Source organism: Porites lutea, chromosome 6 (genome assembly GCF_958299795.1).
Source record: "Porites lutea chromosome 6, jaPorLute2.1, whole genome shotgun sequence".
NCBI lineage: Eukaryota > Metazoa > Cnidaria > Anthozoa > Scleractinia > Poritidae > Porites > Porites lutea.
The window spans coordinates 23835523-23853201 of record NC_133206.1 but is presented as its reverse complement, the minus strand read 5'-3'; the positions used below and the strand labels follow the sequence as shown (position 1 = coordinate 23853201).

The 17679-nt window shown below is 37.0% G+C and overlaps 2 protein-coding genes across 2 annotated transcripts; both read right to left on the bottom strand.

Annotated features, from left to right (window-relative positions):
• Nucleotides 1–173: 173 nt before the first annotated feature.
• On the bottom strand, nucleotides 174–10888 carry LOC140940660 (uncharacterized). The gene is made up of 9 exons (XM_073389649.1): nucleotides 10594–10888; nucleotides 9898–10032; nucleotides 7723–7834; nucleotides 4991–5111; nucleotides 4541–4618; nucleotides 3812–3906; nucleotides 2719–2967; nucleotides 1964–2094; nucleotides 174–1296 (listed from the first exon to the last, which is right to left on the bottom strand). Exons 1-9 carry the CDS (start codon nucleotides 10753–10755, stop codon nucleotides 1174–1176), a joined length of 1206 nt encoding a protein of 401 aa, XP_073245750.1. The 5' UTR covers nucleotides 10756–10888; the 3' UTR covers nucleotides 174–1173.
• Nucleotides 10889–12411: 1523 nt separating this feature from the next.
• On the bottom strand, nucleotides 12412–16996 carry LOC140941342 (putative glutathione-specific gamma-glutamylcyclotransferase 2). Its single transcript, XM_073390325.1, has 3 exons — nucleotides 16687–16996; nucleotides 14770–14805; nucleotides 12412–14022 (listed from the first exon to the last, which is right to left on the bottom strand). The coding sequence occupies exons 1-3, from the start codon at nucleotides 16900–16902 to the stop codon at nucleotides 13654–13656; spliced, it is 621 nt and encodes a 206-aa protein (XP_073246426.1). The 5' UTR covers nucleotides 16903–16996; the 3' UTR covers nucleotides 12412–13653.
• Nucleotides 16997–17679: the final 683 nt, after the last annotated feature.

The window sequence follows — 17679 nt, the reverse complement described above, 5'->3', positions numbered from 1 at the left end:
TAGAGGCATGCGCGCTAAGTACACGAATCTTTAAGTGAAGATGGCGTGAGGTTTTGCCGCTCCCTCGCGATTTGTCCCGCGCCGTTCGAGAAATGGAGAGCGTGCGCGCGCGGGCTAAGGAGTACATCCCTAATTTTTACACACTGAAAAGATACCAAACAAAGCGTTACCTGACCTTTTTTAATAACGTTTCTTTATTGCACCATACGGGCAACTTAAAAATCTTTATAAATACATTTAAAAATACCGACCAACTCACACAATACATCTACTTCTTTGATATACTGTAACCTAATTTCCTTTCGGCATTAAACTATACCTTGCTGACCTTAAATATTGTTACTTTTTTTTACGAATTTCTCGCTCCTTGTTGAGAAATCAATATACACTTGTTTGGAAGAATTCCATATGCGTAGAAAGGATAGTTTACTCTGGAAACAGCCACAGGTCTACCAGGCTCTATTTGTGGGTTCCTGTGCATTATTGAGTGAACAACATAATTTTCTCGAAACAGTATCGATACATCATCAAGAGGAACAGTTATGAAAATTTATAATATGATCACCAAACGGAAAGTGCGTTGATCTTTTATCAAATTCTCTTAACTTACTCCTCAAAATGATGTTCAAGATCCCTTATCATCCCACTGCAGACCTTGTGGCAAAGGAGGACTGCAGAACGAAGCCCTCCGAGGGTCAGTCCAGCAGGCAAACATCACCGCATGTTCTTCAACATCTATTTCGGCCATAAATATTCAACTCAAGCTTGCAAATTAGTATACATCAATTCACAGCCCAAACAGATTTAAACAACAGTGATTTTGAGCCCTTTTGTATCACTTGAAGTGGTAAAAGCTCTAAGTGTAGGAGACGTAAGGGAACTGATACACCATTACTGTACCCAATACACAAGTCACCAGCCCACCAATGTCAAAGTGATAAACATTTGGCCTTATAGTTAAGATTTACGAATTCCCACTAATCCATAAACCTGACAAAATGCTCTATAATATAATATCATAAATTTTTTAGCTCTGTCAAAAAATGAGCTCGTCAAACCTCACACAGAAAAGGTCAGCTCAAATGTCACTCTCTACCTAGAAAACATTTTAACTTCCTTTAAAATTTATATCAAAAGTAATAATTATAGCAAACAACAGCAGTTCACACTTCACTATCTGAAAGAGTAAGTACTCCGTCTGGGTCTTGGAAGTTCACCAAACATTGTTTCATCATGGACACTGCGAGCTAATGCCTTCATAGATTCTCGAATCTTGCTTGGTTCAGGGATTTCAAGCTGGAGAGAAAATAAAATACCAGTCCGCATTGAATAATGAAGATGGTTAACAGTTTTGCTTCTGACCGCCAATGGACTAAGCAAGAACAGGCCAGAATTCGGAATATTTCAACTGATATGAACATTTTTATTTGATTTTCAAGTAGCACTCAATGTTCTCCCTAAATTTTAGCTCAGCAGGTAAGGGACAGGTCATGGCTGGTAAGGCAAAATATATGCGCCAGAGGCATATTTTCCTGGGCAGGGGGTTAATACCCTGACTACTAACTGCATATACTTCACAAATTGGCATCTTAGTAACAGCCTTGCTTAATACAATGAATACTTAATGTTGTTACAAGTACATGACCTAACGTACACAACATGAAAGAGGCTTAAAGCTATCAAGGCTTAAAGGTAAGACTACCTCTATATAGTACTGACAATAACATGGATGTTTTTCCCAAAATTGAAAGTTGTAATATGGCCTCAACTGTTCAGAAGGTGGATGGTGCTATCCATGATGATGCAACTGGTTTTTGCTAACATTTATCCACAGGATAGCCATTTAACCAGTGGATAGTTCCATCAAACTTTTGAACAACTGGGTCCCAGTGCTTCAAACTCTTAGTGAGTCTGCAGTAACTTTCAATTGACCATTTGAACAAAAAAAAGTATAGTAACATACATCATTGTCCTCTGGCGGTGAATTTTTCCCAGTTGGCATGGTTATAGGGACAGAAGAAGAGTACTGTGAAGATTTCCTGAATGCCTTAAACCTTTGATTATAGGCTGGTTCCTCGGCTTGAAAACTGTTATCTGCAACAGACAAGTAATATAAGAAAAGTACCTTAAAATAGTTACTATTACATTGCACATCTGGTCCCAGATGTTGAAAGGCAGATTAGCACTAACCCAGGGTTTAACTTAAACCTAGGTTCCTTTTTAATTTTGTTTAAGAGCATTTTCACAAATACTTTTCTCAATTATTTTTAGACCATCCATTCACAAATTGTGATAGAAAAGACTTATTAAACTGAATTTGCTTTTTGAGCTATCATATCTGAATTGAATATTTGTCACTAACCCTGGGTTATCTTAAGCTGTAGCTTTGAACAACCCACTCCAGCTCTCAATCTTTTATAAAAGTTGCCAAGATTAGGGTTCATACAACTTTTCTGACCCAACATTCAAGCATTTTTTAAGGAAGATTATTATTAATTTGAAAATTTCAAGGACCTCAATGATTGTTGTTTAGTCTTGGTAAAAAGTGGCAACAGAGTGAAGTATTATAGCCACGTCATACATGACGTGGATCACTCAACTTGACTGAGCACAAAAAGAGATTACCAGACAAAAAAACATGTCTTTTCCCATGACAAAAATTACCATCATGTCCTATTTCACTATTTACATCACAAAGAATGAATTTACTTGTCTCACCACTAAGATCATCTTCTTCTGACTCAAAGAAAGGTTCACAGTCATCAGTAAAATCATCCAGGGAAAACACAGGGTCAACATCAGATTCAGTTGGGAAGTCTTTTTGCTTATGTGCTGCTTTTCTTGGTATTCTTTTGGAAGACGGATGAGCAGCAGAATGTATTGGAAATTTGTGAGAAACAGTTTGGGTGTCGATGTGAACTTGATTTACAGGGTGGCTTTCAGTGAGCTTTGGAACAGTAGGAAGTTCTGAAAGAAGCAAACATCACATCTTTATAAGACAGCACACAGATGATATAGGTGTTCATGTGCAAAGCATGTTGGAAAATTATGGTATCTTATCTAAGAAAGGCCTTGATAGAAGCAAAATTGTTTTTATTCTACATTCAACATAGGATTTTGCTGGAAACTCATGAAGTTAAATCAAAAGAATACCAGACTGAATTGATCAGCCATCATCAGTCTGCTCAACCGATGATGACCCGTATGGTGAAAAAAAATTAATGATAACATGGCAAGCAGTCTTTCCATTTCCATGACTCAAGAAAATACAACACACCTACAAATAGGAAGGGGGATGGGATTGGTGCAGGAGGGGGGGGGGGGGGGGGGTGGTGGAATTTGCAACACTGTTTATTCTATAGTGGTAGTACTTAAGGTAACATCTGCATGATATAGTTCCTGTTATCAGAGAGTTTAAGGTGTCTTGACAGCGACAACAACAAAAATGTCAAAAAGAAATATGTTTTGATTAGGAAAAAAACAACTTTGCATGTGCACACTTTATTGGTACATTTCTTTGCCATCACTGCACGACTATAATGTGAAATTGCTTAATTTCATGTTCTATTGAGAACATAAACAAAGGATGACAAAATTCTCTTTCTCTTTTTCAACTTGGATATTACTCCTGGTGAGTTCACATACACTTTTTTCAATCTTCAGTGACGTTTTCACCATCACCATCATTGTGGTATCTTAACCTCCCTATTGCTGTGTCAGCAAGCACTGCCACTGTCTTAAAGGCATCATACATAAGTAATGTAACCCATGTTAACATTAAAAATTAGAGTGTGGGTGGAGAAGTCCTCACCAGATTTTGATACAACAGGGCTATCCAATGAGCTGTCTGCTATTGCTTCAACAAGAGAATTCTCTAAGGACTTCTCTTCTTCTCTTTTAATAGTCCTGTTCAAAAGAACACAAAAAGAAAAGGTTATAGTCAATGACAAAGTTGTGGTAGTGTCAAAAGGAGTGACCTAAAATTACATGTATATTTTAATGAGGCTTAGATGATGAATTGCGTTTTTCAGTCAAAACCTCTCCTTATGGACCCCTGCTTAATAAGGACACCTCATAACTATGGATTGTTTGCTTTGTTTCTGAGGAAAGAAAGCCCTCTAAATTCAACCAGCTTAATATGGACACTTTCTATGGCCTCTCAGTTTCTATATTAACTGGGTTTGACTGTATTCTGAGGGATTTTGTCTACCGTATTATACACAGATCTAAAGTTCATTAGCAGAAATGGAATTAATTTAATCCTGATGGATTGTACATTATAACAACTGCCAATAATCAAAGATTTACAAAGGTGTGATTAAGATTCCAACGGGTGAGATCACGTTATCCTTGCTCCTCAAGTCTGAGAGTAAACTACTACAGTTTTATGGGTTCACATTTAGAAAGAAAGGCTCAGAGTGGAATTAGTCTTCTTGAACTAAACACAAGGGATAAAAAAGTGTTCACTGAGAATGAAATACACCAACTAGGGGTTCTTATAAGGACAATGAGTAAAAAAAATTGTGCATTGCATACGTACCAGTAGACAGCTTGTTTATCCTTGAATACTTGTGACTGCAGGGAAGAATAACCCGCCTTCTGTTCTTCAACAAATTTTCTGCAAAATTTTAAATGACATATTTGGTCATCCTTTTATTTTAAGATTTGTTGTTTCAAGACCTGCAAGATGCCATTTGCTTCTAATGAGAAGCTGTAAAGTACAGTTAAGCCCCATTAATACAGACCCTAAGGCGGACATAAAAAGTGTTTGTTATTAGGCAGGTTAAATTTAGAGAAAATGTAAGAGCTAGGGTTCAGTTAAACTATCTGTAATAACAAGGTGTCCACATTAAGCGGGTGTCCTTAAAGTACTTTTGTTGGGCGGAACTGTACATCTTAGTCTTCTGGTACTCTACGTTTCATCTTTTTACTCAACCCTTAAATGCATGGGTAAGTCCTTTATTGGAAAAATAACAATATGAAAAAATACCTTATTCTTTCATTCATTGCATTTTCCTCAGCCTCGAGGTATTTTTTGACCTGTTCTTGTACACTGACCATTGCAAGGGAAATAGTGTCCTGGCCAAGTAATATAGCACTTCCTCCAGAATCTAAAAATATTTAAAGTACAACATTAATAACATCATTAAAATGACATTTTATACAAATTAATGAAATCTACAATAATAAATTTAAGCTAACTTTTAGTAGAAGTAATGTTGGGATAAAAAATAAGATTTAAACTATTTTCCTTATTAATTATGCTAAAACCACACTCATGCAGCCAAAACACAGAATGGCACTGTGAATGAGATCCTTAAGAGAGCTGATTAGATGAAAAACTACTCTTAAAAATAATACTTTCCAGACGTTTTTATTATTATGAGATACAGGGTAGTAATCTGTGAATGAAATTCCAAAATATGACTATTCAAATAAAAGCTAATGAGCAGTGCGGCATAGTATTTCCATGTGATATTGTTTACTAAGCTGTACAAGATGGTCCTAACATTTGAGTCTGTGAATGAAATTCTTAAGTGTAACTGATCAGCAAGAGTTACAAATATTATACTTTTTCCCGTGGAGTAAAAAAATGGCACTAGTCACTGTTAGCTTGACTTGGGCAGATTGGTTGTTGAAAGGTCACAATATAATAGTTTGTTCTAAATATTATGCTTGGGAACCTGACGGGACTGCTTGCTGAAATTTAACTACAGCTGAACACTCAACATGTAATTAACATAAAAGGATGTGGTAGTGTTTTGATCTCCACAGGAATTCTACTATCTACTTACACCATTTAAGACCAACCTACTACGTTTGCTAACAAAATGAAGTTGTTCATATCATGTGAATGTCACACATATGACAGTCATGACTCATTAAAAAATTTATAGAATGTCATAAGATATCCTGTGAGCAGATCACAGGTATGTCATAGGTACTGAAAAATATCAGTTTCTACCAAAAATCAAATCTCAAAGTATGCATGATGCAAAATGAAACAAACATGTGAAGAGAAACTGCTTGTTGATCAAAGTTGGCGGGTAACCTCTTTATCTTATGAATGTCATGAAAAATTGTTACCCTTTAACACTCAAATTTCGTTTCAAATTTTGAAGCCAAGAGCAACAAAATGTTAAACCCTTCAGTAAAATAAAATAACCACATTGCACGATTTCATGTTTTAGCATTACGATCATGATATCCACTACTAAATGAATGAAATCTATTTAAAGAAACTTCAAACTGAAAATGTCACATGATTCTTCACATGATTAAAATTGTTACATTTACAATTTACATGTGTCAACAAATAGGTTAGTTTTATATTATATGCAAGTTAGTAGTTTGACACTGTTATTCTTTGTAGATGTTGGTTTTACTTTCTGACACGGTTAAAAAAAACCACTGAACTACAAAATATTATTAGTGACTCAGGCAGCTTAAATGTGCAAACAATTAATAATGCCAGTATGAATGTTTTGTAGGGGCTTAGGTGTGGCATTTGAATTTTTTTTGCAAGTTTTTGGTCAAATTTCCGACCCTTGGTACTGGAATATAGTTCAAGTTTGATAAAATATCTCTTTCTAAGGATACCAACACTGCTGTTTGGGGCAAAATTTGTGGTCAAAATCCCCAGAAGGGAACAAAGAGAGATTCCAAATATCCCACCTATGCCTGTACCTCCCTCTCTGTCTAAACATTGATACCTACAGAATTATTATAATTATTGGTTAAAGTTTTTGTTACTTTGTCACAGTATGATGAAGAAGTGTAACTTTTAAATGTCCTTCTTATCATTGACTTTATTTGGTTAATGACCAGGTATATTAATTTTTACTGTTGACCCTCACTGTTTACCATAAAAGTTATTTCCGAAAAGCTTCAGATCTAGCAGGATACTAACCCAAAGGAACAACTTGTTATGTAATCAACCCAATACTACACTACCAGTCACTTAAAACCACAGTGATAGAGACTTTCAGTGCTCAATCTAGAAATTAGTCAAAGTGGGTCATATGTCCAACCTGACATTTTCAATTGGGTCATTTCAAAATTAATATTGTCAGGGTCAAACAATGATATTGAAACTTTGAACTGACATCTTCATGCTTTTCAGGTTCAACTGCCATTCTTTTTTGCAGAAAAAATGAACAGCTTTTGTCGCTGTTTCATGAAGAGCAAAGTCAATAAACAAAGCGTGAATCTATCAGCAAAGAGACTTATGCAGAACACCGAAATGCAAACTCCAGTCTCCCTCTGAATTGCATGGAATGCCTGGCACAAGACCTACCTCCTGTAAGCACATAGTCTGAAATGACAGTCATTCTGTGCGCTCATTTCAGGCTAGTAATAGTAAGCACACCTATTTTATGTTTACTTTTATTATTGCTTACTGCTTTGGAAGTACTTATATTTGAAGTAACTATTTTGGGGCAGTATGACTCCACGATAATTTCATTTTGCAATCATTTTGCATCACAACAGAACATTCTGTGTCAATGATGCAAAAATGTGGCCTAGATTGAACACTGGACTTGTAGTAAGCAGAGTCTCTTCCCACATTCAAACTGACTACATTATCAGACAAACAGTCAATAACAACTCCTTTGAAAGATTATGTCCACTTTTTGCCAAACATAAAGTTCTTGTAAAAATCAATTTAATTATAGTTTTGTCCTCATAAAATATGATTGTTTTCCCATGTGCCTAACTTACATGAATTGTCAATGATAAATTCTTCACTATTCCTGACCGGTGTGAGAACTATTTTAAATATAGATGAATACTCAGGTGATCTAGTAGTTTCACTGAAGACACCAGGATCACTCTACAATAAAACAAATTCAGTTAAGCAACATACGCAAATTAAAAGCAGCCATATCATAATTGTCAAAAAATAGCTTATTATCGTTGGCCTTCAGTTTTCTATACATGTTATGCCTGGCTCAGCCAGGAATATAAATGGCTGTGGACTGGCATTGATTCAGACCAGAAACCCGTAAGGGGTTGAAACGTGTAACTCTCATATGTTTACTTTATCCGATGCTCGTGATTATTCATTTTCGAAAGTACCATATTTGGAACGAGAAGAAGAGATAACTGACCAATCAAATTTCGTAAACAACGTGACGTAATTTTCCTTCAGGTTCTCGCGCCCGCTTAAAAAAATGGCCGACAAACGGGGGAAAAACTCCTGAAAGCCGAGAAAGCTTTCAAAGGTTGAAACCAGGAATATTACCGAAACACTGAGCAGGATATTATTGCCTTACCACCCAGGCCAAACGTAACATTATGAGACCCATTGACGGCCTCGAAACTTCTTGAAGTTGTCACTTCAAAAAACGATGCCTCGTTGACCCCTGCACAGTAAACTTATACTGCAAATAGGCTTTTAAAATTCTTATGTTAAAAGTCTAGAAAAAATAGTGAAAAATATTTTCTAATAAAATTCATTAGTTGCGTGTCAAAAAGTGTCCAAAACCTGAACCTGACATCTTCGCAAAAAGTGATGCTTGTAATGAATGTGAGAAGCATTTTAAAAGCTTAAATTAAACTTAGATATTGTAGTCACGATCGTGTTTTGAGCTAATTTTATGAATGAACAAACTCAAGACAATAGACAGAGAAGCCGTTTCTTGAAAATTTTTATTCAAAGTCCAAAAAGTTAATCCTCTAAAGCAATTCAGAAAACACTATCTGGATCATGGATCCGTTCATGCAAGTGAAATTGGCTAAGCACATGGCAAAATTCAACACAAAATCCATCTCAAATCAGAGCACATTTTGTAATTTTTCTTTAGCGCCGAAGAGAAAAATTTATAAAACGTCTATGAAACATTTAAAAATAAATAAATTCCCTTTCAAAAACATAACTGTCTTGGCCATAGAGTGTAAAATGTACCTGAAAATTCTGCAAAAACTTTGCTGACTTGGTTGCATTTCAAAACAGACCATGGGCTCTGCCGTGAAGAAAAAGCTTCCCTTTCTCCACAAAAAGAAAGCTGAGCAGTCTTTTGAACTTTCTCTTTCCATTTTTTGTCTTTTAATGGTGTATTTTTAACCTTGAAATGCAGAACTCTTGTCTTAAAACATCTGCATGGTGATCGCGCAGCAGCCATTTTGTTGAAAATGGATATCTGTCACTAAGGTTTCCAAATATGGTCAAAATGAATATTCACGAGCATTGAACGCGAGTTACACGTTTCAACCCCTTATGAGTTTCTGTTCAGACACAGGACTTCACAAGAGTTGAACCAATCCATAAATTGTTATAATGAATGTAGTAACTCAAATGCATGTTTTTCCCTCTTTAGTTTTGATAGATGAGCTGTCTGAATTGAAATTGAAATTTGGTTTGGTTCGTGTGAAGCATAGCGTCTGAACCGGGATTAAGATAGCAAGTATCATTTTCACTTGACAGTCTGTGTAGGTATAGAAAAAATACCAGTTAAAAACCTGTTTATTTATTGACAAAAACAGGTGGAACGATATTGATGTAATCAGTCAATTTGCCCATGTGCAATCTTATCGCTAACGAACTTGCCCATGCCTTAAAACTTGCAGGTTTAAAAACAATCAGAGGCAAACAGGAAGTCGTATAATATTGCTTGCTGGCAAACTGACTGCAAATCTGTCAGAGGTCTGTCTGTCAGCTAGATTTCAACCAGGAAAGACATCTGAAGTCCTTACAAAAAAACACTTCACATCCATAAGCTGATGATTAGCTTGGAATGGTAATTATTATTTAATATACCGTCTTAGAAAAAAGAGGATATGCGTCAATTTAAAAACATTTTTCATTCGTGTTTGAAAAATGCAAGCTTAATTGAAAAAAATGATTATCATCAGTGTTAAACCCACTATAATTATTTTATCTGATTGCATTCTTACCTCCAACCCTCTATTTATCAGAACTCGATCATACTTTTTCACTGCATGCAAAGCGTGAGTATCCATGCCACAATTAATGCAAGTGAAGATATCCCAGTCTTCGATTCTGGTTTCTTTAACAAGACTTCCGACTTCCTAAAGCAGTCAAAAAGGAAAAAGGTATGGGCAAAGATGTCAAAGGTCGCCTATAAATAACGACAAAATATTGAAAAAGGATCTGTATTCTGAGATGAAAGGACTTTCCTCATTGTTTTCTCTAACACTATTCCTCGCTTTGAGCTACATTGTACAAAATGTAAGCTTCGAACCTGTAGTCTGGAAAACTAGGGTAAATTTAAGCTCCCTTTAATTTTCGTTAGCTTGCAGCTGTCAAAAGTTAAATAAGCACTAAGCTCCAATCGACGAGGCACCTTGTCAGGTAAACCATGATATAGGACATGTCGAATCTGATGCAATCAGAGAAATGTTTGAGGAACTTTTAAAAATCAAATTACAAAGAACTAAGAAATCAAGAACAATAATTACAAATAAAGAATCAGAACTTCAGTAAAAACCCGCCAAGATTTGGCGCGCTTTGCCTCTGTCAGCCCATACGATCACAGGATCGCATCGCCATTAACTTTCTGTATCAACTTAGTGTCGACGTGGCCCTAAGAACTGCTCTTATAGAGCAAATACTGAAGAATTAAAAGTTACCTTCGTTATTCCACCAACTGCTAATTCGACTTCGGAGAGATCTAGCAGGAAGAAAGCTGTTTTCTCGGGAGATGAAACAAACGCTTTACCGTCCGTCTCGCGAGTAGCTTTTTCTTTGACGTGTATAGTGATATTTAAACATTTACACTTGTATTTACTCATCGAAAAACTTTTTAAAGCCAACAGAGACTTCTTCTCAAGCTAATCCAGATGTTTCAGGCCACAACACACGAATTCTCAGCGTTCGACTCCGCAAACCACCAAAAATATACAATTTCAATTGAGTGAGCGGCAAAATCCCGTGACAGAAGTCCCGTGACAAAGTCTCGTGACCAGCATCAAGGGTTTCGAAATGAACTCTGCACCAATCAAATTACAAAGTACGCAAATTATCCAATCAGAAATTCGTAGGAAGACCATCGGGAGACTGACCAAATAAGATCATATCAGCTGATCGTCAAAAATGTTAAGTATACTGTCCGAACTCCGAAAGTCAACCTATAATTTAATTCATCGGGAATCTTTTATTTGCCACTTAATAATGTATTACATCTCTAACATAATCTATTAGCAGGGTGATGGCCTACTCAGTGTGCCTTTTTTTCACTTCATTTTTCACTTTTTTACAGTCTTTTCCTCTTGAACAAGACGACCAACTTGTGAAAGTTAGTGAAAGTTTCACCTGTGCCTCTCCCCAGCCACAAAAATTCCTACACCACCCAAGTTAATTGTCTTATTTACAGGGCCCCCGGAGCAGTTTTCAAAGTGCGGGGGGCGATCCACCTCTTAGCCTGAGATCATGCCCTCTCCCTATTATCCCAAAGAAACAAAGAAGCAAAAAATAAAATAAAATAAAATAAAATAACGCCTGATCTCAGGTTATCCACCTCTTTTCAAGTTGGTAGGGGGGAGCGGGGTTGTGGGGTTGTGGACTTTAAGAAAGGTTTACCTGGTGCCGACTTTTTCAATAGTTTTCCCAATAGTATGATAAAATTATCAGTTAAAAAAACACAAAATTGACTGGTACGTTAGCTACCTGGAGCTGTGCATTTATTCTCTATATTTTGATTTAGATACTTGATAACAGGCCCAAAAGGTTTGGGACTTTCAAGGACCCAGAAGTATCTTTGTCAATGTCAATAGTGGGCTCATTTTTCCTGAACAGTAGCTGGTAATTGAGCCTATTACCTCCCTTAAAATGTGGGGTCTTAGTCCTTAATATTGTTTTTAAAAAATGAGGGTCATTTCTTGGAATACCAGCAGGAGTATTGGAGAGTTTCCTTGGATCAAGGGGTGAAATATAGTCCACCAACTTTAATCTTGAGCTCCCTCTCTGGAAAAAAAGGGACTTCAGGTGGCATTGCACCCTCATTGCTCACCTACCCCTTCCCTAAGCCAACATTTTGCCCTAAGTGAGAAGTAAGTGTCAAGGTTGAGTTAGGGGAGGGGTAGGTGGACAATTTCCCAGAAACCTAAATAATTGCCCGATAATTTGGTTGTGTATGTAAAATAGTGTTACAACTAGTCTCTGGAGTAGCGGAAATCGAGTCTAGGGAGGAGATGGGAAGAAAAACGTGCAGGAGCTAAGCCCAGTAAGTCTCTCCTTCTCTTTTCCCTTCCAAGCCCCAAACCCCCAATCCATTACCCACCTATATTGCTTTGGCAAGTGAGTACTCAGGATTTTCTGAGTTTGTAGCCACCATCTTTGAGTTAAAAAGATTAGGAGAGTAGTAAAGTGACATAAGAGTTTAGGGCACTTCCACGGGCATATCAGCCTAAAAAAGAAATTAAGGATCCAGTACAAAGTTCAAACTAACCTACTGGTATTTAAATTTTATACCAGTTGATCTACTGGTATTTAATTTTTAAATCCTGACAAGTTTGGCTGTGATATTTATAAATTTACAGAATTTTTCCGTCTAATATCATTGAATGGAAAATAAATACCCCATTATTATGAACTAGCCTGTTCCAGGCGTTCAGATAGTAGGGCCATCGCTTAAAGTAAAAAGGCGGGGAGGGCAAAAAAATGATTCCCTCTATTTTTCCTCGATTTTTTTTTACTTTAGGCCTCTTCCTACTATCTGAATACCTCCAACAGGCTACTTTATCGCTAAGGGATTAACCTGCAGTCCCAAAGGGGGCTCCATAATAACAGGAGTTGACTGAAGCTAGAGGTGTTGTACAATGTCATTTTTAAATACCTAATAATATTCTAAAACAAATGGACCTGGTCTTTATAAATATACCCTACAAAAAAAACAATAACAGGAAACTGCTCAGATTTGACCAGCAGTTTTAAAAATACACAAATTGTTAAAAATCTGGTATTAGAAAATAATAACTGCTATATTCCAAACAAGAAAGTAGCTTTTAAGTTGTCAGGTATCTGCAATTAGTAGGTGCGGAAATGAACAGCTGAAGGAGGTTCATATGGTTCTATTTTCCATGTAGCTTGGAGTCATGATCATGGTAGCCAAAGAAAATCCCTGGCCACCAGCCCTGTCCTGCCTTAAATGACAGCCCTGACAATAAATATTGCTAATTTCTAAAGGCAAAAACTATTTTTCTTCATATCACTGTTTAACCTCTCATACAGTGATTTGTTAACTCTGTATCCTGCATCCCTGATGCATAAAAATCCCCAAAGACACAAGATAATTATTTTATTCATGGCATGCGTCCCGTAGGATGCAAAGATTGAGCGATCGATCTGAACATGTTTATTTGTAGAAATATCCCGTTTGTGTAGTTTCTGTGACAGTTTATGGCTGTTGTTCAACAATGTAAATTTCTTTTAGCCTTTGTTGTGCTTTTAAATAGAAGGTTTATATTTTAATTTCAGTATACTGTAATACAGAGTTTTGGAGTCTGACTTCAGATTAACTGTTTGGTTACATAAAGGCCCAGGCATTTTCAATTCCAGACTGTTTTTTTGTTTAACTTGGACTCAATGTTTCTGGAGTGGAACACATGATTTTTCACAAGATGAGTCCCAGGACTCACCATAACTATTTGTAACAAAATCACTGCCTATATAATGATATACCCTACTCTACACTAGGCAGTTTTTGATAAACCACTCTTGACAAGGGTTTCCAACTGAAAGAGATGATCATCCTCAATCTCTGCACTAAGATTGCGCACTGCTTGAGCAAGATTCATCAGGTACTCATAATTTGTTCCGCTAGGTCCTTTTGAAGTCAAAATTTGTTCTGCAATCTCAGGCAGTGGTGCAGGGCCAAGGTAAAATTCATTTTGAGGAGTGGCAATGTACAGCTTTGCTTGAAAAGCTTGATGCTCAGCATTCTTTGGATGGAATCTGACCCATGAGGCTTTGTAGCCATTCTTTTCGCGAAAGTCAAGGTACTCAAGTACCTCAGGAATGTCTTTTGACGTGATTTCATAAGCAATTCCCCAAACTTTCTCCTGAAACCACAAAAATGTATGCAGAAAGATTTAGCTTATGATCACACCATACAGGATAGATAGCTTTTGCACTGGCAAGAAAACTATACCACATCAGTTCTGACATAAGAAAGGTGATTTTGGCGCTATTTCTGTATTAAATGGAGCAAAGCTGCATCACACCAATCTCTTAAGCAGAGATTCAAATATTGGATAGGAGTTTATACTATACCGCACAGTTTTTTTATGTCAGCACAAAAAGCTATCTCGTATATAGTGTGAACACGGCCTTAATGTTGGATTTTGAACTTGACAATAAAAAGGACTAGGTGAAAACTTTATGGCCTAAAAAACGCTTGCCAAAGGAAAATCTACTAATTTACCAGAGGAAAGCCAAGTGTCTGTATAGGTGAAATGAAAGCGCAATTACCACAGAGATGTTTTTTTTTTGGAAACAGATGTATGCCTTGGATTTTTGTGAGAAAATAAGAAAGAACTTGATCCTTTCACTTCTAGAGGTTACCAAAGAAAAAATTCACAAAAAATTCGAATTTCATTATCTAAATCCTAAAAACTAATACCACCTGAAACTTTGTGACTACATCATAGTCCTGACAAAACAACACTAAATCTTGAAAACTTAGTTTAGTCCCCTCCCTTGATTTTTTCTATGTCCTTATATTTTGTTTGTTTGTTTGTTTTTCCACTCAAATGACTTCCACTTAATTTCAGCTGATGCATTTTACTTATTTGAACAGAGAAACTCACCTTGGGATTTTCAAGGAGGGTAACTACCCTTCCAGGCTGAAAAAGAAAATTGCAAATGGATAAACGTTAAATGAAAAAAAGGAACTGGTACAGGGATGAGAAGTGAGAAAAATATTGGGTCTGTCAGTTGAGTTAAATATAAGGATCATTGTGAGATTTCATTCATTTCACCAGATTTCTGCAGACTTTTTTCCACAGATACAAAATGAATGGCTTTCAAAAAAGAAGGCAAAACAAAGGTCACTGCATGCATTATTTTTTTAAATTATTATTGGCCCAAAATCTTCCCGGCTAGCAGTTTTTTGCGTCTTCGTGAGAAACCTCTGCTAGCAGGGAACCCCATAATTATAACCATGTTGACAAAACAATTATTTTCAGGAATTTTATTAATTGTTTATTCACAATTCAAGCCAAGAAAAGGGAAGTTCAAAATTTTGCCATAAATGTTGCCAATCTTAAATGGTGAGGGATGACCATTATGGGATGGAATCCCAGATGGTGGATACTCCCTTTTAGTATAATCCAGGTAGTGGTCTATTATCAATGCTACGTTCTGATTGGTTGACCTACTACTAGGCTATATGTTATAGCCCACTAGTAGTGAAAGTGCTGGCTTTTTGGGGGTAAAAAAAGGATTAAAGTCTAGCTTTAACCAGCTAAAGTTGTTTTGTCTCGATATTTTTGATCAGCTAGTTGGATTTTACTAAAACAATTATTTCTCTCGCCCTCATGGCCCCTGAGTCAATAGCCCATTCGGGCTTGAGGGATAACAATATAAGCCATATAGGTGCCGCCCCCAAGGGACTATGCTTTTTGCGCCGTTATGGTCTGAAAATGGGTATAGAGTTTGCCGATTTTGGTCTAGAATCGGGAATTGTTTTGGAGGGAACTAGGGTAGTGCAGGGTTGTCAATAAGGGCTGGTAACCAGCCAAAACTGCCGGCTAGTTAGCCATCCTTAGCAGATTACTTTCATCTCCACCATCAAATAAAATACCGTTTCCCACTTTTGAATGCTGAATGCCACTGAATGCACATTCAAAGTTTAGATCTGTGAAACATGTCAACTGTGCGATGTCTTAGAACGCCTGGGACATTTCGATGGCATTGTTCCTAGTCCTGTGTGTATTCTGACGAAACAACATGGTGTCTGCGGTGGAAAATGCCTCTTGAAAACCCCTGGAAATGCTATTTCTGTGACTCTATATGTCAAAATGTCCCTAGCTGCCTTGGCCCTCACGAACTTGTTCCTTTGGTGCGAGTTCCAAAGCCGACTACTATTCATTATCAGCCTCCTACTTAGAAACTTTTTGACAGCCCTGGTAATGTATGAATGTATTATTTTGTTGTTTCAGTTCCAAATGAATAGGAAAGAAAGTAATAATAAAATAATTTCTTAGAGGTCAGGTCTGAAAATGGTTGTAGAAAAATGACATTTTTGGTCTCAAATAGGGACAGAATTTGGATAACCGGCCGGCATACCCCCACCAAGAATTCGCAGGAGTACCCTACTCCAATGCACAAAACAGTAAGCTTGAGTTCATCCTTGGCGCTTTAATCATGTTTAATGAGAACTTTTCTCACAGTTTACAGATGTCTTGGAGTTATGCTTTCGTGAAACCGAACCGTGAATCAATTATTGAAAATGCTTGATCGAGAAGGTAAGATAAATTGTCATGCATTTGTTCGGGACTCTTTTTACCGGCTTTGAAAATATTAAGAAACTGTAGAAATGCGATCCCCCTTCTTTTTATTTTCTTGGCTCTTTTTATGTTATTTCCCGCCGTAGGCCCTTTCTTAAAGTTTCGTGAGGTTCTAGTTCGAGAAACGTACGCGGTATAAGTTGGAGTTCTCCTTGCAATAATTTCTGGACACAGTTCCAGATAAGCTTAATTTTTCTTTGATAAGCTAAAGCTCACCTTTTCGGGAATCCCTCGATGGTCGCTACTCCCTTGGTAAAACCGACGTTCGTATCCTTCTATAAATCCAACCACTTTCCGCACAAAAGGAAAGTTCGCCTTCCATATTAATGACCCATAGCCAAAAATCCACAGATTTTGGTTGTTTGGGATGTCGTCCTCATCATTTTTTCTGGCCCAAGATGCGGTGAAAACACCGAGAGCGAAAAAGAACATTTCACTAGTTGAGCTTGTCAAATGAAGTCCTCTTTGCTTACGTTGTTTTGCATTACTGAATAATGAACAAAAAATGAACCGGAACAATACAGTTTTACAAATAGACAAGTACTTGGAGTTATATATTTTTGTGAAACCGGTTACACAACGTAGTACCAGTACAAATATTCGTCCCAAGTGTCAAAATCAACCCCAGTCCACCTCACAAAAAATGGCCGACAAAACCCTGGGCCAGTAAAGTATTGTGCTAAAATTTGTAAAATTTCGTAAAATTCCGAAAATAAGCCCCTCCATCTGTAAGCCCCCCAAACTCTTAAACGCAAAAACCCTCCGTTAAATCGCCCCTCCAAATATAAGCTTCCCAGGGGGTTGTACTTGGAAATTGCCCTCAAATACAAAGTAAAACAAAGCAAAAAACGGTAAATTTCCATCCAACCATAACACTAGCCTAATCGATTTTGAAACGCAAGTTTCCCTCCACAGATAAGCCCCTCCGAATATAAGCCCCGGAGCTCATTTTTGGAATTTTACGGTAGGCCATTTGCCCTAAGAGGTCATGTGACATCGTTTTTATGAAAATGAAACTTACATGATTTTGCCTTCGAAAACGATTAGTGAGTCATATCTTAAAGCAGGAGTCGGTTCATGCTTAAAGTGATTCGGTTTTTCAAACCTGCACCATTTTCTTAAAATCAGTAAGTTCCTAGGTGGTCACGTGACCAAAATGCGATTTTTCTAAAGGCTGGTTTTCACTGGCGACGGAATCGGAGTCGGTTA